General features: G+C 40.0%; 1 protein-coding gene across 1 annotated transcript; it reads right to left on the bottom strand.

The window, feature by feature from the left end:
- Positions 1 to 593: 593 nt before the first annotated feature.
- Positions 594 to 12039, bottom strand: LOC309704527 (uncharacterized protein). Its single transcript, XM_082529728.1, has 4 exons — positions 11938 to 12039; positions 7136 to 7860; positions 4848 to 5024; positions 594 to 2374 (listed from the first exon to the last, which is right to left on the bottom strand). Exons 2-4 carry the CDS (start codon positions 7839 to 7841, stop codon positions 2265 to 2267), a joined length of 993 nt encoding a protein of 330 aa, XP_082385854.1. The 5' UTR covers positions 7842 to 7860; positions 11938 to 12039; the 3' UTR covers positions 594 to 2264.
- Between the last annotated feature and the right edge of the window lie 10678 nt (positions 12040 to 22717).

Below are 22717 nucleotides of genomic sequence, written 5' to 3'. Positions count from 1 at the left end.
GACACATCTGCTCTGATTTTGTCTTTCCAACCCTGTGGTCAATGACTGTGCTAAATAACAATAACAGGACTTTAGCGTAATTCACCACTGGCGATTAACCTGTTGTAGAAGGCTCATCTGATAAGAAGGCACTGATTTGAGTTATTACAACAGGCCTGGTTTGTAGGTTAAACTCATTTCCTGCAAGTTAACTTGGAAAAAAAAAAATTCAGTTTAGCCACTAAAAAAAAATGGCCTCAATTTAGATAGCAATCATTTCATTTCATTTGAATTAATTTGGCTCAGCTGGAAGTAAAATTAACCTGTCTATACCACCCAAAGAAATGTGTACACATTCTTTATCAAGGACTTAGCCTCAGTTAATTGATTTGAGCACCCTGCCAAACAATCACATCCTAAACTGTTGCTATTAATTAAAAGAGACCGAGCAAGTTTTGTGATGAAAGAAGGATGCCCTTGTTGTCCAACATTCTTAATACTGACTCTTATGTCTGTGCGTGCATGGAATGACTTGTTTTATAATGAAAGCAAACACAATTTGTATGTCTTTTACACACATTTGAAGGCAATTATGCAAACTCATGAAACAGAGACAGTTTTGGGAAGGCTGTTTATTTAGTAAAGCATCATCCAGTTACGTATAATTTACAAGCAATCACAACCCATGTAGAATTCTCCAATAATCCAACTGCATTGCCTTGTTTAATACTGCAATGCTAAACTCGCTTCTCTGACTCAGGAAAAATGCTTCATGCACTGATTGATGTGTAAAATTAGAGAGGAAGGAAGCAGACCCAACATGTCTGCTGAACTAACCACAGTATATATGTATATATTTACATGTGTGTGTGTGTGTGTGTGTGTGTGTGTGTGTGTGTGTGTGTGTGTGTGTGTGTGTGTGACAGTTGTCTATTCACTATTAGGGCAAAGCTGAGGTACATATCAATCATAGAAAGGAAGCATATTGATTGAGTGTTGGTGTCACTCAGGTAATGATGAGTGAAAGGACTGAGTGAGCTGAAAGATATGTATATATCTGGATTTATTTTCTTTAAAAAAGCATGTGTGTTAACAGAACCAGTGTAGAAATAAGCAATATTGTTAGATTTTCTTGTACAGTTGCATTCAATACATACAGAATGGAGTTAATAGCTACCTATTGTCCAGCCACAGTGGAGCAGTTAAATAAGAGATGCTTTTTTCTGAAGCAAAATTATAGAAGAATAAAAATAATAATAATAATGACGCTAGCCTTTTTTCTAAATTTGCTGTGGTTATGCTGCAGGTAAACAGTATGTACCGATGTGCACACAGTCACTACGAGAAAGTCAAATCTGTGTTTGGACACCTGGAGGTCAGAAGATTTAAACGGTATATTATGTTGATATAGTTGTTGCTTCTGAGTAGTGCGTAGACCAAATACACAGCTCCCTTCCAGAATACCAAAATCTCAGCCTATGAATAACAACGCAGCACCCAGCCTCCCTCCCTCTCAGTCACTAGTGTGTAGAAAACAAACTGAAGTCTTTGGCTTTGACGCTTCAATTCTCTGACTCTGACTGCCAGTTGTGGAATATCTGAAAAGCACAGTTTGAATTTAACTGCTTATTGCCTACCTTATGCTGTAACAGCATGTGATTGGTGATATGGATAATGTTATTGTTCACCACGGCTTCTGAATTTTGTTGCAAAGGCCTCGATAGGCCAGCTGTGTCGTCTGCTATTTAGACGGCAGGACATCAGTGTTATTTTTTTTTCAAACATTTTGCATCAGCTGGAACCTCGTTGTGCTTTGATGTGCTTTTATGCTAATGTTTCTGTTTTGCTGGTCATTAACTGAATTCTGTTGGTGCCATTCACACAAATATGTTTAAAAGTAAGGCAAAAACTTTTGATTTTGACATTGTTCACTGACTGCAAAGCAAATTCTTCATTAGGAAAGACTGTCTTTGATTCCCTTTGGCAACACACATAAATGGCTAACAGCTCATTTTGACTTTCTCGGTGTACTCAGATGGATTGCCTTCAGTGATTCCTAGTTAAATACAGCAAATCTGATTAACGTAATACATAATCTGACATAAGTATCATCTGTGGCTGACAAGAGACCTACATAATTCACTTTGTAATTCCCATCCACAAATGCCACTCTCAGACCATCTTATTTACAAAAATCCACACATTAGACAGTAAGCTGTCTACTGAATGCCAATAATCATAGCTGGCAAACATTTTTTTGAAAGGGAGTTCATGACTTTGTAGTTTCAACGGCGTCCTGGAAGGTTGGACATTTGGATGGTGTCCCCTTGTACTCCTGGGTTGTAGTAGGCACCAAACTTCAAGTCCATAGGCTCACTGCTGTCTAATCTGAGAACTGGAAAGTAGACAATATTAAATATTTATAGCATACACCTTGTCTTTTGCAAAAAGAAAAGTACTCTAATTAACTTGTTGAGGTGGAAGATTAAAGAGTAGACCGCTGTCAGTGGTCCAATCCTATGTCTTTGACTCCTAGGTTTTCTGTTGTAATGCTTTTATTTCCAGCATAAGGTAACCAAGTACACAAAAAGGAGCAGTCTACTGATTTATTAACACACTACCATTACACAGTGGCTTTGACAGCAAAAACATACCCTAAAAGCAAAGAGCAAGAGCTCTCTTCTTGAGGCTCCATTTTGAAATAACCTTAACAAAAATCAATAACACAAAGCTCTTTTACTGAATGTGCTGCTATTGTCCCTGCTGAATAATTGTTTTCCTCTGCACCTATAGGAAATCACTACACCTAACTCCGATTAATAAATAAGATAGATCGAAGGTAAGTGGACACACCTAAGACATAAATTACACTTAACCTGAAAATAACTGCATCACAGAGATAATGTCGCAAGCCCTTAAGGATCTGCTGTGAAAATATACTCAGTGTAGCAAGAAGGACAGGTAATAAATCCTAAACAATCTTATGTTGGGTTTATATTACTTGTGTTGTTTTCTGGAGTTGCTTTGCTTGTGCAAACGAAGAGTCTAAGAAGAGAAGGAGTAAAGGCCAGGGCTAAAGTGACACTTGGGGCTATACCGCTTACTCAACTTGTGTTGTGTAAGCGATTCTAAAAGTCACCAGTTCCATTTTTTTTTAATCTCATGTACCCCCACAGACCTGTCAGACTGACTTGAAAACCCTTTCATCAATAACACATATAATGGTCAACTTTTGTTTTTTGGTGGACGGGTTGTTGCAATTTTGCTTTTGCTGGGGATTAAATGGTCTGACCTTGAGATGAGTTTGCTGGTCTGTCCACTCCTGGGTAGAATGTGGCAATGTGTTAACACATAAATTATCCACGTTTTTGTAGGTAAGACTACTTCGGTATTAAAAATGTCCCCTAGCTTTTGTTCAGTTATAGTTAGCTCTTTTAACCATTAGCTTGCTATTTTAAATCTGCTGTGTCATAAAACAGACGCTTGTTGTTATTAAAAACATCCCGATATTTGATACCTGTATGAGGCAATGTCACTGACATCAATGACAACACTGAGATCAGTTGAGCACTTGATGTTTCTATCACTGAAATAAATCCCGGGGAAGAAAAACACTGTGTTTGCAAGTTCAAAAACGCTTCTTCAGCCTGAGACTCTCTGGCTCACATGTACAATTGATGACAGTTTACCACACACAGATACAAACACTACATGCAGAAAACAACTCTTGCCCCTCGCTTCCAGCGAGGGGTAGCAGTACTAGCAAGGTTATTGGATGATAACAGCCATAGGGGAACAACCACACAGACCCACAGTGTCTGGCTACCTCTTGCCTCTCGCGAGCTCTTTTAATCATTCATTTCTGCACATGAAGCTTGTGGGCTTGTTTGCATTAAGCGCATAATTTACATACATGGGCTGCAAGTAGGCAGTCATATCACGTCACTTTACTGGTGAACTGCCAAGCAGTTTATCAAGTGCTCTACACTCTTCGAGTTATACTGCGCAATACTGAGCGACTGCATTACCAAAGAGGTTTTCTTCCTTTCCATTTTGTAACTCTGCCTTTGTTACCAGAGGAGTTTCTTTTAACAATGTTGGGTGTTGTCAAGAGTATATGTTTTTCAGTTGCCACCCTGTTTCTCTTACATTGTCGTGGGTGTATGGCTTAAGATGGAATGTGACTCATCTGGAAAGTGCAGGTACATTTTCAAGCCGGCCTTCACTAGATGCACTTTGCCAGCTAATCGCCCGTGTAGTCATGAGTCCCACGTGCATATCTGTGTGCACTTTAATGAATTTAACTGGAGATGAAGGAAGGTTATGTACGAGGGCGTGTAGGGGAACTGTGACAACAAAGTGCTGTTTCCCTCTAAGTTCATGGCAGGAAAGCAACAGATTAGAAACTATCATAGTACATGATCCTATTTTGCATGGTGAGGTTACCTTATTATGGGAGGGTTGCCTTATTAAAACAGGATTAGTTATGCACTTGTGTGTGTGTGTGTGTGTGTGTGTGTGTGTGTGTATGTGAAAGGGAGAGAGAGTAAGAGAGAGCAGCACCTCTCTCTTTTGTCACTATGTTAAACAGCCAACTTTTTTTTCTTTTTGTAAAGGGGACTGCGGCACTATCCAGCAGCCAGTTACCTTAAATACGAGGGGATAAGTGAGTTATAGTGGCTCATTATGAAGCACTGACAAAGGCATATTTAGCACAGTTTTATCTCAGCACTACATTTCTCGGCATAATTTAATAGTCTGCTGCCAGACGTTTTATTAAATATGAGAGTCTTTCGATAGCTATCAAGTCGGCAGCCCTGATTAAAGCGAACGATCTGTTACTTTATAGCGCGAAGGAACACACATACCTGGCTCGGAAGGATACTCCTCAACCAGCTTCCTGTGAGAGAAGGCCTTCTGTTGTTTCTTCTTCAGGATTACAAAGGCCACCAGTCCCACAAATGTCACAGCCACGGCTGTTCCCAGCACTGCTCCCCAGGCGTTGTGTCGTTTACTGATCTGGGGATCTGTTGCGAAACCTTCGTCTGAGGAGTGAAGGGTTGTGGGGGTGGGAGAGAGTCACAGATAATTTGTCAACAAGAAATTATTTACATCGTTTGGCATCATAATTGTCGACTAATTATGGCTAAAATGTGTTTTTCAAATTGCGTTCAGAGCCGTAACGCATTGCATGGTGATACATCACAATTATTCAGAATTGTATAATTTACGCTGTGATAATTAATGCAATTAACATGCCAAATTCATGATCATTTCTGGAATACATTTGAATATTTTAAGGCAGCAGGTTGTGATCGTAATCTAAATGTGGTGAAATTTGGCTGAATACTTCATGAATAGCATTCAAGTTGTCATTAAATTATATATAACAACTGTTTAAATGGAAACTGTGAAACAATAACTAGCCTATTGACTTTTTGTTGTTGTTGTTTTTTCAAAAAAAATTGGGTTTTATTTGTATATGACATAAATGTTTGCTGCTCTTCTATTTTAATGTATATGTCCAAGGCAACAGCAGTGGAAAATAATTGTTTTTGAAAGTGATAGAGTCGTCTTCAACATCCTTTGACAGAGAAATACTCGAGTGGTATTTTGTCAGGGCTCACACATAAATAATTCAGTGACTTTGTTAATCTAGAAACGGCTCAATTGACAGACTTGCTAGGATCAATTTACCCGTAATCCAAGGCAGGCTGAACCACAAGACTTGTTTCATTAAGTGTTTTTCTATTCTTGTCATCTTTAGCAGCAAGTTTTTTTGTTTTTTTTTACTTTAAAGTAAACATAATGAAACATAGGTGGAAATAAAGATTTTAGCAATTGTTGCTCCTGCTGGGAAATTATTTTTAAGTTAGCTCGCAACCTTTTAAGGTTGGCAAACAAATTGAACTGCAAGTTATCAGTTTTTTCTTAAATTTTCATCTCATGATGACAAAAATGTACAAACACAGGCAAATAAAGTTAGTCTAAAATTGTGTAGAGAGTTGTTCACAGTTTTACTGAATGGACGGTATCGTAGATCAACGACTACGAACTGGACTGCTCTGAAATTTGGCACAGATACACGTCGTGTTCTCTTTCGGATGAATCTGGAAACCTTGAAAAAGCTCAGTATTTTTCTAGGATATCCTTAAAAGCTACCCATGTCATCCACCCCATTATTAGGTAATTCCCACAGGCATTTCCCACACAGAGTTACTAACAGGTCTGTATGGATTGTAGCTGAGTAAGTGAGGTGATTAGCTAAATGTCAGTTAGTGTCAGAGAAAGCTAAGGTGCCTTGTGGGATCTTACATATAGACTGTTTATCTGTACTCTGTGCTTTTCTACAGTTTCTGTGCACATGCTGTTCCTGTCATGATAACTATGGAGCTTTTTTTTATCATTTTGTGCTGCCCACAATTTCACATCTGTTTTCCTGCTGCCTATTGCCATCATCTGTTAGTGTTATGTCCTACTGTCCCATCTGTCCACGAGCTGTGTCATTTTAATCCCCACTGCACCAGCTCTGCAAAGGTTTTGTTTTTTGTACTGTGGTCTTCTATTAGCTTACGCACTGATTAAGAAATATAAATTTCCTTTCCAGTCTTATCTTCCTGATCTGGTGGTCAACACCAAAGTCCAGTCTCACGCCCTTGCACAAGTATCTCTGACCTCAGTCCCTCGCTTTCTCTTTCAAGTTTTTTCCCCCCTAAAACAGGGTTTCATTGTTCGGCTGAGAAGGTGGTTGTAATAGACTCCTTTGCTCATAGCAGCCACCTCGATAGGACTTGAAACCCAATCCAACCTTTGCTTTTAAAAAAAAGGTGTATTTGTCCTCTTCCAGTGGGAAAATAGATGCTGGCAAATATGGCCCAGGAAAGGGATGTAAAAAAGCAATTTGTTAAACATATGACATGATAATATTTTCCTCATGAGCACCGAGCATAGAGGTCATCGCTAAGTAGTTTTAAATCCTCCTTTGCCGCCTCATGGATCTTATTCTGATGCCTCAACCCGCATTAATTAAGTCAAGTCAAAATCTTCTAAAACTTTCACACAGACAGCATATTCTCCGACTGTCCATCTGCCTTTTGCCTTCAGGATCAGACACACAAATGTGGACCAGATTCTGTTACGCAGACTGCACCAGTACCTGTATCGGAGCTGCCCGCTAAGCCCGCGCTTTTGTCAGTCTTGTTGACCTTCTCAGGCGTGTTTGGAGCAGCAGCAGTTGTAGTCTCCGGGACATCGGGAAGAAACACCGTTGTAGGTGAAGATGTGGTGGTTGTCGCGTTCATCCCTGGCACCGCTTTTGTGGTCAGAGTTGTTGTGCTGGTTGTTGTGTGCTCTTCTGTAGTGTTGGTCTCTGGAACTGAGGTTTGTGACTCTAAATCTGTGCGATTAGAGTAATCTGGGAAGCTGGTGGAGTTTCGCGGGGTCAGCGTTTTATTAAATTCCCCTTCAGTTTCCGTCATGTTGATCTGGCTTGTGTTTGTGGGATCTGTGGTTGTGGTCGGCGGCAGCTCGGTTAGCTCGATCGTACCGTTTTGAACTTCAGGACTCAGGGTCGTGGTGGTAACATTCTGATCCTCCCATTTCTCATTTCCACTGTTTTCCTCTTCTCCTGAATATGGTACCATTGAGCCAGATGCTGTCCCACTGTAGTCATTATTTGACTCTGTAACATCAGCTCCCTCATCGTTTTCTTTAGTAACCGTAGCATTCTCACTTCCTTGTGGAATTTTGCCTCGTGCACGCAACCAACTCTTATCAATCGTTCTCCCTGGAGAGTCTGTTGTATATTGGAGTGATGCCAGGTGGAATGCTTGGACAAGCAGGAGAAGGAGCAGAAGTCTCATTTTCCCTTTTGTTGTTACTCTGAAACACATGAAAAAACATACGCATTATTTGACTTCTTTAAATACAAATTGTTAATTTAAAAACATAAATGATAAAATAATAATAATAATCGTCTGTAACGATCGTAGCATATGTATGTATATATGTCTGTACAAGAAAGCTAATCAGAGATTATTCTTAACAGGATGTTAAGGGCCTTTGGAGTTAGCCACAACTAACTATGTCAGCTTAATTGAAAGTATCCTTAGTAACTACTCAGTAACTCAAATACCATATGATATGACAACCTGCCCGTGGCAATAAGGAGGAGGCTGAACAGAATTTGTTAGTGTCTGGAAAAAGTATTAGTCAATAAGAAATGTCATTGGATGAGCTGTATTGACAGGCTGTCTTAAGGAAAGCCCAGTCTGCTGTTGTTGTCCAAAAACAATGAAGACAACTTCAATATTTCTACATTTGGTTGAGAGTATACCTTAATACTGACACTAACTTCAGCTCACTCCATCATGTGATGTCACTGCCAAGCTCAGTGGTTTGTTTGTTTGGTTGGTTGGTTGGTTGGTTGTTTGTTTGGTTGGTTGTTTGTTTGGTTGGTTGGTTGTTTGTTTGGTTGGTTGGTTGTTTGGTTGTTTGTTTGGTTGTTTGTTTGGTTGTTTGGTTGTTTTTTGAGGGCTGCATAACTTCTTTTAGAAGACTCATTTTGTTCATCTATTTTTGGAATTTTTATTTTCATTTTGTCGCAGATTTATTCATCGAGGTCACCTTCGTGCGAGTTGCTTCTTTAAGGTCATCTTCCTCACTTCTTTGAAAGCTGCTGATTGCACCACGTGCCCGTGACCACCTCCAGCAGATAAATATCCATCGTCAAGAAACATTGAAACCCGACTTTTAAAGTTAAAGTTACTTTGCAATCTGCTTTTTACACGATCAAAACTCAGCTGCAACATTTATCCATTTTGCATTGTAAAATTTCCCAAAAGGGCATCAAAGCTAACGATAGCCGAGCAAACCTGCCCCTCTAAAAAGAGTGTGGATGTGATATTAACATTAATATACCATGGGCTATTTTTATAATTAGAAAAAGATGCATGACATTTACATTGCATTGTTCCTAACCTAACCAGTGATAATTTTAATTAATATTGTGGATTATAACAATTACAAGTCCTCGTTTTCCCAGTTCTACACTTGTACTTTACCAGAGTTTTGTTAAATTGCACATTGACAGACATGTTCCCGACGGGCTGTTTATTTTTGTTGCTTTAATGTGTTTTTTTTTTTTTCTTCAAAACATAGGGAGATTGGAGGTTGGAGGTTCCTTCCCCCCCTGTTTTCTTTGAGCGTCTGAAAAGTCTGTTTACCACCTGCTGAGTATAAGCACCATCAGGAAGGACCCACAGGTGCTAAATGTGTGTTCATCACAGCCTTCAAAGTCCGCCTGGCCACACTGGAAGACTCAAAAACAACAAAACATCTCCAGCCTGATTTTTTTTCTTCCCCGCATTTTCCAAAATGCAACCAAAACACCTGCTTGAGGGGTGAAGGTCAGCTTCACTGACATGAGTCATAATAAAAATCCTTGAATTCCACGCCACCACCTGACTTTCAGAGAGCTGCTCAACGGACACATTCGGGAGCTTGTTGGCAAATTTCTAAGCAGTCATCCCCTACGATGTCTGCATAGCCCCGACACAATCTCTGGTGAGATCTGTGGATTTTTGACAGTGTGAATTGTGCGAGTGCCCTGTGAGCTATGTGTTCTCCCCTCGGCTTCACTCCAGTACACAAATGACTGCAAATCCCTACAGGGCACTCTTGCTGTGAGTCACTTTGTTGATCAGTTGCTTTGTTCTAAATTCATGCTTGTTATAATCAGCACGAGAGGCTCAGTGTACAGTGTGTAACATTGGCGCCTGGAGCAACAGAGGCTTCACTTGCAAATCTGGCAATTTCACATTTCCGGTTTTACCTGTTTTGACATGTTCAACAAAGGTGCTAAAAACATCAAGGAAGTACTTTGTTTTTAGCTCATCGGGATTGATAATCTGGCAAAAAGGAAAACCCAAGCGTGTATATTCGTTATGTTTTGAATACAGTTTGTATTTCCTTGAAACTGCTGATGTTAGCTTTAAAATAGCACTGCTCAGTTGTTTTGACTGACAACTCACAATCAGCCAGGGATTGTTCAATCGCTGGTTAGCTTTTCGACAAGCTTGTTATCATCCGACGACTTTGTTTTCGTGCTGGTCTTTTTTTGTTTTCCGAGAAACAAATGGGCGGGGGGGGGGGACGTGTGTGTTTTGCTTTTTCAGCCTGCCGCAGGATCAATCGGGCTCGTTCGTGTTCGCCGATCGTGCAACACACACAAAAAAATGTTTCAGTCCAGCAGCAGAATGGCGGGAACAAGTTCGAGCTCATAACACTGCAGCGGTGGAAAATAACAAAGTGGCGCTTTTAAGTGACACACTAATGCACCTCCTGCCTCTCCCGTCGCTTGATGGATTTTGGAATACTGTGTGAACTTTTCATCCTTCCTCTTTCTCCCCACATTTCCCGTCTCGCGTCTTCACAGTACACCATCAATTTTAAGACAACAGCTCTCAACTGAGCACTCTGTGGAGGATAAAAGTCTAATTACGCTGCAGGCATCTTGAGAAGCTCGTGTAAAGGAAACCAGTTAATGTGGAACCAGTTTTACAAGCAGCTCAGCAGCGTCACTGTTGTGTTTTGTTGTTTGATTGTTCAATGTTCAAATGAGCACACAATCAGCATGGAAGTAGTTCCTCTATAATGCAAAGACCAGAGTATTATTGGTGATTGTCAACTCGCTTTAAAAACACATAGAAAAACATTGTGCAGCTGACCTGTTCAGACACAGACTCTACCACCATCTTTGGATGGCACATGTGGGCCGTGCAATTTCAAACCAGCTATGCCCACTTTGATCCTGTGACACAGTGCATAGCTATGAACAACAACTACTCTGAACCATTAAGAAAAAAAGAAATTACAGCAGCGAGCTGCGCCCAGAGAATATTTTGACCCGCCAACTAGTCTTCGCGCAGCAGCAAGTTCACGGCAACGGGGAGAGAATTTTGCTTCTGACCCTTCGCACTCAGAGAAGCCATCTGTTGAAAAGAGCTCCCACTATGCCAGTCTGTCAGAGCGCAAGCTATCATCTCAACAGCTCAGTCAGCCGTGCCTTCATCAACATCACACAGACACACTCACGCAGGCTGAAAGGGACACTAATGTGATTCCTGTAAACACCTGGCGACAGCGTATCCTTCTTAATTATCTGACATTTTAGCTGTCTGAAGTTATTATCACCCCTCAATATACTGTAATTAATTTTACATTCATGTGGAACGCAACCTCTGCGTACAGCAGAAGTTTCAAGCTGTGTTTCTACTCCTGGTTAAGAGCAGTTGAACTCTTAACCAACTCTCAGCCCTACCCAACAGTGTATGAAGAAAAGAAAATTCTCTTTGTTGACTCTGCTTATCAATGCATTTGTGTGGTTAGGCCATATTTTGATTGATTTTTTTTATCTTAAAGTGTGCGTACTCTGGATTAAAAGATCTCAATAGTTCATCCATCCCAGTTTTTAAATGTATAAAACATCGCTCTAAGGCTCTTAACTGTAAAAACTGGCAACCACTTATTCCCCTGCCTAGGTTATATAAAGTCTTAAAGTATGTATGTCACTCGTTGTGACGTTGTGGCACCTAGCAACCAACTTGTTTTCTTACTTTCATGTTGAAAACAAAAGCTCTTCAGTTTTTGAATCTTCTATTTTTACACTTTCAAAATAAGAAGCAGTGACAAAACCTGCGGGGTACGGCCAATTGTTAAGTGTAACTGTAAATGTTACAGCTACCAAATCAAATATCATCAAACACAATGCCACTGTGAAAACAAAAAGTGGAATGAAGATAGGGGGTTTGTGAATATTCATAAAAAAATAACAGTAAATATGGTCCTGAAAAGCATATTCCCGACAGCTTTTAGCCTCACACGTTTGCTGTGAATTGGAAAGACAAAAATATAAATAAATAAATAAATAAATAAAACCCTCCCTCAGTAAATCCTTACCTTATTCTTAGGCTATATCAGATGAGAACAGGTGCACAGGCAACAAAATCTCTTCACTCAGCTGCCAACATGTGAGAGTGAATCAGCAGTCGGCTTGGAGAGAGAAGGAAGAGAAGGAGGGAGGGAGGAGGGCCCGACAGAGTGGCATTCAGGGAAGAACCTGTTCAACCTGCTTCTTCACCTGCCAGCAGCAGAAACACGCCCTGAACCGCATCCAGTTGCATGCCGTGAAAAGGCCACGAAGGACGGGGATGAAAATGAATTGGTGTACGAGTAAAGAGGGTTGGGGGAATGTCAATTTGCTACCACCTCATTATTTCATGTTGCCATCTAAATAAGTTGATTATATTAATTTTTGGTTGCCAGGTTTCCAGGTTGCCAGGTTAGATCTGTGAATTCCCCCCCAGTGGGCGGAGCATTTTGCCAAAGGTCCTCGGAGCCTTTTTTTTTTCCTCCTGCTGCGGTCGTCATGGTAACAGAAAAGAGGCTGGTAAGCTCGGGTTTCATCCATGCTTTTGTCTCTGGTCTATATCAGGCTACCAGGTGACGTGTGACTTTGTGAACTCGCAGGTACCGTGCGTCAAATGAGCCAGGATTGCTTTTTTGTCTCGTTCCTCGATTAAGTGAGTCATGCAGAGGCTGAATTCATTTAGTGCGAACGAGCGAGGCTGGTGAAGTGGCACTCAAAGCTGGCGTGTTTTGGTGAGTTAAGAAGAGGGAGTGGCTGTGCTTGCTTTGCTAATGAAATTGAAAACTACAGGTTTCCATCAAATAGTCTGAAAGCCCATCCAGTTCTCCAAAAGAGTACGCCCAATCAGCATGAGCATTATACAGAATACCTGGCAGCCATTAATAGTCCAAAATCAAGTGCTTTAAGGTGGTTATTTTTACAGCTTCAGCCACTGCAGACTCGCCTCAGTCAAGCAGCTACACAACACAACTAACCTTCAACACGTCATGTCAAAAATCTCTTTGAAATATGAATAAAACGAGATGAAAAAAGCAGCAGAGCTGTCTGTTCAGGTCTCGGTTATTACTTCCTACCTGTTTTACATGTTATAAGCCAGTAATCAAACACATTAACTTTCGTAAAAAGTACTCATGTGTTTTGCTATCATAACCACGTGGGTTTATTTATCATCTTGCACTGAAGATGCCATTGTTTAGCTGCTGATATACTGCCATAGATGAGGTTTAACAGTGGCCCACTGTTCCGAGCACACAGAGTTCCTCACAGACAGCTTGTCGCTGCCACCTCATGTGGCCTGCCAGTGTTTGAAGCTAATGGGATCATGTAGCCTCATCAGGGATGTGAATAATAGAAATGCCTAAATCTTGAACGGAGAATAAACAGCCTTCAAACTTGAGTGCAAAACAAAAGTGTGCAAAAGTCATGAAAGGTTAAAGGAAAAGCAAGTTAGGGTGCTATGAAACCTGGAGAATGCATTATGAAGAAGGGTGCATTTGTGACTACTGACGTTTAATGCCAAGTTTCACCCACTGCCCAAAAGATCTGTAGCTTTATGGATAGATAAAAGCACTGTAGCAAAGTCTCTGTTTCTTTGATCTTAGGCAGTAGAATTTAGACAATAAGAACAGCAAACAGTCATACCAGTTTTCAGAATTACAATAAGGGAGGAATGCAAATAATCATACATGCAATTCTTCCTGTGAAAGCTCATAACTGGAGCTGCTTGGAGAGAAATGCCCTCAGTATCTAGCTCTCAGACATTTGCATCGCAAATAGATAAGCCTGTATGTGCAGGATTGGGCCATTTGACTCACGTGACTGTGCTATCGCATAGACAAACCTTGGCACAGAGAGGCAACACATAGAAAACAAAAATAATATCTAATGTGTTTTAACATCGAGTTAAAAACACAATCTGAAGAAAAAAAGAGGCATTGGCATTAACTAGATTCAAATGTAGCATAGATTCACACATTTTTTCACTCATTTCTGTGATATGTGACATACAGTCAGCCGACACTTTGTCAGTACCGGGTTGGACCCTCCTGTGCCCTCAGACCTGCCTTAATTCTTCATGGCACAGGTTCAACAGGGTGCTGGAAACATTCCTCTGAGATTTCGCTCCATGTTGGCATGATAGCATCACACAGTTGCTCCAGATTTGTCAACTGCACATCCATGATGGAAATATCCTGTTCCATCGCATCCCAAAGATGCTCTATTGGATTGAGATCAGGTGACTGTACACTGAATACACTGAACTCACTGGCACATTCAAGAAACCATGACTCGAGCTTTGTGACATGGCATGTAGCCTGCTAGAAGCAGCCATCAGAAGAAGGGTACACTGTGGGATGATAAAGGGATGGACAGAGTCCACAGCAATACTCGGGTAGGCTGTAGCATTTAAATGATGCTCAAGTGAGCCAAAGTGGGCCTCCACACCATTATGGCACATCCACAAGCCTGAAGCACTGATAGAGGGCTTAGATTTGACCCTACCATTTTAATATTCCAGCAAAAATTCGGCAGACCAAACAGCATTCATCCAATCTGCTACAGCAGTGATGTTCTGGTGCTGTAACCCATCTGTGCATTTTTCTCCTATTTTGAATATTAACAAGTGGTCATTTGGGTTACTGTTGCTTTACTATTTGCCCAAAGCAATCTGACCATTCTCCATTGACCTCTTAATTAAACCACGAAGGCATTTTCTGTAACCCTAGAAAGTCCTGGTAGATCATCAGTTTTAGAAATAGAAATGTGCATTTGGCATAAAAAAAAGTACCAATGCCACATTCAACGTCACTTAAATCACCTTTCTTCCCTATTTTGATGCTCAGTTTGAACATCAGCAGGTTGTTTTGACCATGTCTGCATGTACCTAATGAAGTGGTGAGTCTGTATCTGATGGATAATATAATTTGGAGTCACTTGCAAGTTCCAAAAATAGCATGTTAAAGTTCAAGCTGATTCTTGAAATTGAGTCTCAACTGGATGAAGAAGTAACTGTATTACTCTGGCTCGCACATGGACAAACACTAACACAATCCTGCTCGGTGTGATAATAGCAGAAGCATAAAAAACTACTCCCAGGGCTGTGCAGGAGAGCTGATCTAATTAGCATTGCTTTGTAAATATTGCTTCATGTCTGTTGGTGCTCCACACTGTCTATCAAATTATAATTGATCAGATATGTGCAAAAAACGGAGGGAAGGGCGATCGCAAGCAGCAGATGTCAGTGTGACACATTCTTTCCTCAGGTGTCAAGGGAAGTTCTTCGCTTTGGCATAAAAAAAAATACTATCAAATGTTGTGACACCACATAAAATAGTCTTAAATGTTGAATCAATGTGATTTAGCTTGTTATTTGTTCTTTTTATTAAAATCTGATAAACTTCAACACTGCATCACAACACTCACCTCAAGGCTCTTTATATTATAAAGTAAAGAATCTACAATAATACAGAGAAAACCCCAACAATCCTTTTAGTAAGTACTTGGCGACAGCGGGAAGGAAAAACTCCCATTTAACAGGAAGAAGCCTCCAGTAGCACCAGGCTCAGGGATGGGGCAGCCATCTCCCATGACTGGTTGGGAGTGAGTAGACAGATGTCAAAGAGAGGTAGAGATGAATAATAACTAAAGATTAAATGAAGAGTGGTGTACAAGCACATATAAATACATTTATACATTGGACTGTACCATGTCTCTTATCCCAAAGGATGGAGTGCCTGCCTGGATAAGTGAAACAGAGTATAGGGGCTCCTATTTCTGGATGATTCAGCCAGCTCTTATCTCGCTGTAGATACATCTAGTTATATAAATTAAGCTAGAATTCTTCTTCATTAAAAGTCTTGTCAAATACCTCCATAGCAGAATGAGTAATGAGGGCGGCGAAAGGATTTTCAACTTTAATTCGAATAAATCTGGCACTTTCATGTATTCATTCATATGTATGGCTCATTCATGTACCAGATTCTCCTAACATAGACCACTGAATATATTCATTCAACCAGGCTTCAGTGCAGGCCCCACATGTTTCTGCATACGTTCCGGTCCGTATTGAATAGGGAAATGTGTTGCCATTTGTCATCGTAATATATGCTGCAGAGCACACATCGTTTGATGGCAAAAAAATCAAAGACTGAATGTAAATTTACAGTTATGTACAGCACACTGACAGCCCAAGTACCCAGAAATTCATAAATGTGGAAATTTAGATGATGCTCCCTGAAATATATCTCCCAGACTCAAGATAGACAAAAGCGCTGCAGACATAAAAACAGTGAAATCGCCCAACAACAGCAACATGCTCACTTTGAGAATCCAGAGATATAATTTCCCAGTGTCGGATTAATAATTTAGTTACATAAAGATGTGCTCGCAGCGGTATCGTGTGAATTATCTATCAGCAGTATTAGGACGTAGGAAAATAAGCCTTAATATGTGAACACGGACGAGCTTGTTCAGAGATCTGAGGCTGCTTTTGCTGTACTGGAGAGACTCATTCAGGGAAATGGCTGCAAGAGGGGTATAACAGCCAAACTACCATAATGGGTCTGCACTTATCTGAGTCTTTGAAGCATCCTTCGAGCTATTATTGCATTTGAGGTTAATTCGCTCTGATTAGGCAGGCAGAAAAACAGATCAAACCCTGGGTGTTTGTCAGTGTCTAGTTTCAGATTAGCTTTGCTGAAAAGATGTGTTCATTTTTTTCACTTTTACGATTCATTGCTGTTTATTTTCACACGTGTGCTTCTGAGTTAAAGTTTCACGCGTGTAGTTTAAACGATAGTCTTGTTTCCAGTAAGTTCTCCGAAATGGCGCTCTCAGATCCGCCTGTTAAGCATTAGATTTGATGAGTGTTTTCCCTGTGTGCTAAAGATTCTGTGGCTCAGTCTGAACAAAAACACTTTGCAACTCTTTGGAGAGGCATAATGAAAAAGCCAAACTGTGCACGCTCTCACTTATTTCCTCAGTTGATTATAAAAAGCGCATAATTTCCACCAAGTCGAATTCTGCGCGGCTTCCTCATGAGGATTTTATGGTTTTCGACTCTGTCTTCATGAAAATGAAATTTTTACAGTAAATTGCCTTCTATGTGAGCTAAACAAAGGACATGTAATCACAATATATGTTTGTGGTGTTGCAGTAACTGCTGCCTGGCACCTTCCTGCTACATCGATGAGTCCTCACATTGCTTCTGGTTTTGGTTAGCCTTTAAAACAAATGCCGGAAAGCTGTTTTTTCCAGACGGATCCGGAGTCTATGCCCAACTATTATATTGCAGTGAACTCACAAAAGGCATTAATGATACCCTCTTAAAACCCACAACCAGCAAGTGATTTGTGTTGTGCGAGTGTGAGTGCAGGGCTGCATTTGTGCAGCACTGGGGATACCTCGCTGTCAGACTTGAATTATCTCCTTCAGGTTTGTGTCTGGCAGAAAACAGTAAGACCCAGAAGGCAAGGAGGGAAAGCTGAATGGCTCTGCCTTGACATCTTTTAGGTTTACACCTAGATATACACCATGCACAGTCTAACGTTTCCTATTTTTATACCACCTCAGGAATAGCTGTATTCCACTATATTGTGAATTCAACACATGTGAGCCTCGCGGCCTTCATTAGGGAGTCGGGCCCAAAATACACTGGCTGAATAATGAACAGCCAATAAAGGCTTTATGGGCCTATTTTGGAGTTTTCTGGATCTCTTTTCTTCCTCGCAACTATCTTTAACAACAGAAAAGCAGCTCACAAGCTTTCTGTGATTGTCAGGATGTCAATAAAAAGTGCATTTTAATAGTGCCAGTGAAATGCGGTGAGGAGGCAGAAGAGTACAGCATGTGCTGTAATCCTTCATGCAAAAATCTGGTAATATAAAACAAGGTCACTGCGACATACAGACATTCTCGACTCCTCAAATATAATTTCCTTAATGTGTGCAAAATGTCTCCTAAGATAAATTACCATGTTGGATAATATAATTTTTTCTTCAAATTGCAGAGCTGGCTGCGTGTTCTTCTCCCTTGTTTTCTGTTGAAGTGCTGTGTTTGTGGGCAAGTGCACACCTCAGGTGGCACAAGAATAATCTGGTTTATTAATGGACGTTGAGAGACTCAGTTACAGGGTGTCGAAGGTACATGTAAACAGCCAAGCTGGAATGCAGCCAATTGCAAGGTTATTCTCTGCGTGGAGCCAAAGGACAGCTTTGTATAAGCATCAATTATTCAAGCTAAAAAATACAAATGAAACGATTGCTTAAACACCTCAGCCCAATCTTATTTTCAAACCGGAACTGAATCTACAGCTTCATTTACGTTTTTTTGTTACTAAACATGCTTCATACATATTATATAATGGCAATTGAAAGGTTCTGTTGTATATCAATAAGTCTTGCAAACACACGTCTTGGTTTACAGCTCAGTTGTTGATTCTGTTCTGCGTTTCTCTCTTGTCGTTTTAGATCAGTCGCTCCCACCTCCCCTTCTGCACCAGACACATCTTCTGATCTTCTCCGCCTCTCCACTCACCTGCTTCCACTTCACTAATTAGTCACCTCAATAAATAAAGCTGGCTCACAATACTTCCTCTGTCAGTTCGGATTTTTTTGCACTGTAACTTCGCAGCACTCCATCGCCTGTTTTATCGCTGCCTAGCTTTTGCTTTCTACCTGTAAACCTGAAACCCTGCCCTGACCGGCTGTCTTGTAAGTGAACCCAGTAAACTACTGGTCCAGTCTTACTTTTCTCTGTGTGTCAGGCAGTTAGGTTATTTTGTCCATAGCCAGTAGGTGTCGTCCTAAATGGCAGTTTTTAACCAAGAGTTTATTTATAATATGATAATAGTAAGAAGCTAGATATTCCTAACACTAAAAACAAATCGTGGCAAGGAAGATTCCCTTGTAAGAAAAGGAACCCTTGCGATTGCTTTGTGTATTGCTTTGAAGTCTTGATTTTATATTTATTTAGTTGTTTAGCATTTTAGCATTACCATCTTTACTTTTTGATCCCAGAAGTAACCTTGTTTGCGTGAGCACTTGGAGTGTTAAGTTATGAGCTAATGTTAGCAAAACTGGTTAGCATGCACAAACTGTATAAGTGTGATGCACAGACACAGATCTTATCTTATCTACTGATAAGTGCTGTGTAACGAACTACAACAGAGACTTCTTCAACAGGTTGTACCACACAGCAAGTTGTATTACTTGTAGCCTAACTTGATTAAAAATGTTCCCCAAAAAAGTACTGACTTGAAGTAGCTTAGCCTAGCAAACAGCTAGTGCAAGGGTAGCCATTTAATTTCCCCAAGGCGCCATATGAGAAACTGGGACTGTTATGGAGGGCTAAACCAATTAACTCTATAGTGTTCAATATTAATTCTATCTCTTTGTTGCAGCCGTCCGCAATAGTCCCAGTTTTTCATGTGGTTCCCTGGGAAAATTAAGTGCCCACCCCCAGGGGGAGGTTCAGCCTCAAATCATAATGTCATGCATACAGTGCCTTTCAATTAACATTAATGGAATATGCTTTTAAATGTAGTCAACGCTTCTCACATTTTCATACCTCATTTCTATGGGCTCAAAATGTGGTCATAAATATTTTGTACTTGTAAATCAGGATTTGTATGTGTAAAAAAAAATTGTGTGTGCGTAAAAAAGATTTGTACTTGTTCTCTGATTGGATTGTTACATTTGTGATTGACATGACATTGACCGATCAGATGAAAGGAAGAAAAATAGGGTCAAAATTCGTACTTGTAACTTGCAGGGGGTTTTTTTTGGCTAAGTCCACACACAAAGCTTTTTTACTCACGCACAAATCTTTTTTACACATACAAATCTTTTTTACGCACACACAAAAAATTTTTACCTTCAAAAGCAAACTAATTAGTTGGATGACCTATTGTAGTGAATAATTTATACTGAATAGCCAATGATTCCAATATAAAAGACCAGTTTTAGGTGTATTAAGTTTGAGTTTAAGTTTTAGTTATCTAATCCGAAGCAAAGGCTTGGTCAAGATGACCAGAATTTAGCAAAAATAAATTAACGAACAATTTTCAGCCAAGCAGACAAAAGGACAAACATGCCCGACATTGTTTCCATTTCTTAACCACACAAAGGCAGTCCACCAACTCATCAAGCACTATTCAGTACAGATATGGAAAATCACCCTGTCACTCCACTTTACAAGACCTAAGCTGGTAAGAGTTTTTTTGGCCACCTGGTTTTTCCTGCTCTTGTATCGCTCTCCATGTTACTCACTTCTTCTTTGCCCCAACAATCACACACAAATATAAAAATGTAATTTTATAAAAAAAAAATATTATAAGAGCAGGTTAAGGATCTACATTTAATAACAGTAGAAAACAATGCTTAGTTATGTGACGTTATCATCAGTGAATGTAGGCAAAACAAAAGCAGTCTTGACTTCATAGCTTTTTTTTGACTACGCGTCCACTCTGAGCTTTTTCTTTTTGCTCCCTCTCGATTTGCTGTCTAACAAACGAAAATAATAAAGTACATCAGCTCATTGCCAAAACACATGGTGTTTTTTTTTTTTTATTTCAATGAAGTAACCTGCTTTGACAGGTTAACTCATTGATTTTTCAATGAGTCAGTTCAATATTTAGTTTAAAATGCAATCAGTGTCTTACCAGTTTGTCAGACATAAGTTTTTAAGTAAATCAATTTCAATTTTCCTAAATTAGTGTAGTGAAGAATTTTAAACCTTTTTATGGAACGTGTAATTTGCAAAAAATACCACCCTCACTTCCTAAGAGGTAAATTACTTGTTGTACAAGGCTACTTGCTGTAAACATATTATTTTATTTTAATATCCTTAGCCGAAAGCAGTGAGTTTTGGCTATGGAACTATAGTCTTTGGCACTTCTGCAGTGGCAACCTTTTATTTTATTTATTTATTTATTTATTTTTTGTATGTTTGTTTTTCATCAGCCTTGAAGATTTCTGCTTGAGGCAAACCCAGCTCATGGGTGCGGCACCTGTTTTTGAAACTGGCCGCTGCAGATAGAACAAAAAAAGAGGGGTTGGGCAGAAAAAAAAGGAAAGAGGAAAGCTGACATATATATGAAGGTATATATACCTTTCAGTACTAATTATAAAACAGATTTCTCAGTATACGTTGTGCTGATCTGGTTAGTACTGCAAAGGCAACGCTAAGTGAGCACTGAGGGCTCAATAATAATTTTTGTTTAAATTACGAGTGAGCGGCAGGCGTCGTGTTTAACCCTCTCCAGGCAGACGTTGCATATTTGCAACAGTTAAGAACAAACAACCTGATTACCCCACATACATATTTTATGAGTTTCTTTACTCAGAAGTACCACTGCAGGACTTGGTTGTGCATTAGCAACAAAAAACTTAATTTGGGCCTGAGAGGGTTAAATATATGACATCATATAAGCAGAGTAGATTAGCGTGAGGGCAATCAGTGCAGGGCAGCAACCACAAAGAAGAGCACAAACCACAGGCGAGAGTTAATAACCTACAAAGGGAATGCAATAAGCAACAGCCACATATAGTAAAAATATATGACATAATCAGTAAAAAAAAAAGCAGGTTTTAAAATAGATTTTAAGATAAAGATGTGCATTTCTCTGATCTCCAACAGGTTATTCCACACCTAATGGGCTTGCTTATAGCAAAGGCAATTTAGTTTTAAGGTTTATGACCAAGATCTGAGACCTGTTGAGAGCAACTGTTTTCTATACATTTAGAGAAAGGAAGTACTGCTATGGATGACAGCATTTATAATGAAAGAACTTACTCATTGATTGGTTATCAGGTGACTGCACCAGGTCACTGATTTGTCATTAATACACCTACACCTGCCATTTTGTGATGGACACTAATAAACCTTTTTTTTCTTGCTGTTTGATACAATTGTGTTTCATGGCAACAGTAAAATGTCACAATCTGCTCACAGTCCAGTTTTTTTTTCCTCTGCTTCTTCCACCCACCAGAGTCCTTTAGCCTTTTCATCTCATTCTCATCCCAGGATGTCAAACACTGTCGGTTTGTCAGATTCCGTTGGCATCGCCTGATACGTACAAGATGTCATTTGGCGTCAGTGCCTTGACGCAGCGGACACAGCGGTGTTGGGTGCCTAGAGATAATAGTCCTGTTTAAAAGGGTAACAATGAGGCAGTATGGGTGGTAGTTGCGTTCCCCGTTTGTCTGCAGTATGCGTCACCATTTTGGAGCGCTGGATTTAGCATCTACTTCACCGACACATTCTCATCCCCGGCCATAAAATGATTCTATTTTGTCATATACCGTCTGCATCTCGTGTAGCTCACAGCGTGTTAGTTGGCACTGGTCTCTTAATGCATTCACTTTGCTCCCACTCCAAGTGACACTATATAGGGCACATTTCTGAGGAGCCAGTGGCTTGGACAAAATGACAATATTTGACAATCATTCTGCACCCACTCAACTTTCTGCCACTCCTTATCCGGGCCATCCTGTCTGTTTGAGTCACTCTTGCGCAAGTCCTTTATATGTTATTGTCTGACAACCAGCAGGGTAAGCTAATTTGCAATAACAACAATAATAATAAGACTTCGGCACTCCTTATATTTCCCTGATCTTGTCTGCATTTGCGTCCTTTATGCTTTACTGTCACCGATTTAGAGTCCACTGATCCAAGTGTTTAGTGAGACTTTTAAAAGCAATTCTCACATGGGCACTAAGGAATAGATGAATGCCTTTTAATAATTCAGGAAAGATATTATGAAAAAGGTCAAGTAAGCAACTCTAATTCTCATGTGTGTTGCCTTAACCC

The sequence above is a fragment of the Aulonocara stuartgranti genome (genome assembly GCF_965226115.1).
Source record: "Aulonocara stuartgranti genome assembly, chromosome: 1".
NCBI lineage: Eukaryota > Metazoa > Chordata > Actinopteri > Cichliformes > Cichlidae > Aulonocara > Aulonocara stuartgranti.
This window is presented reverse-complemented; position numbering and strand designations above follow the sequence as displayed.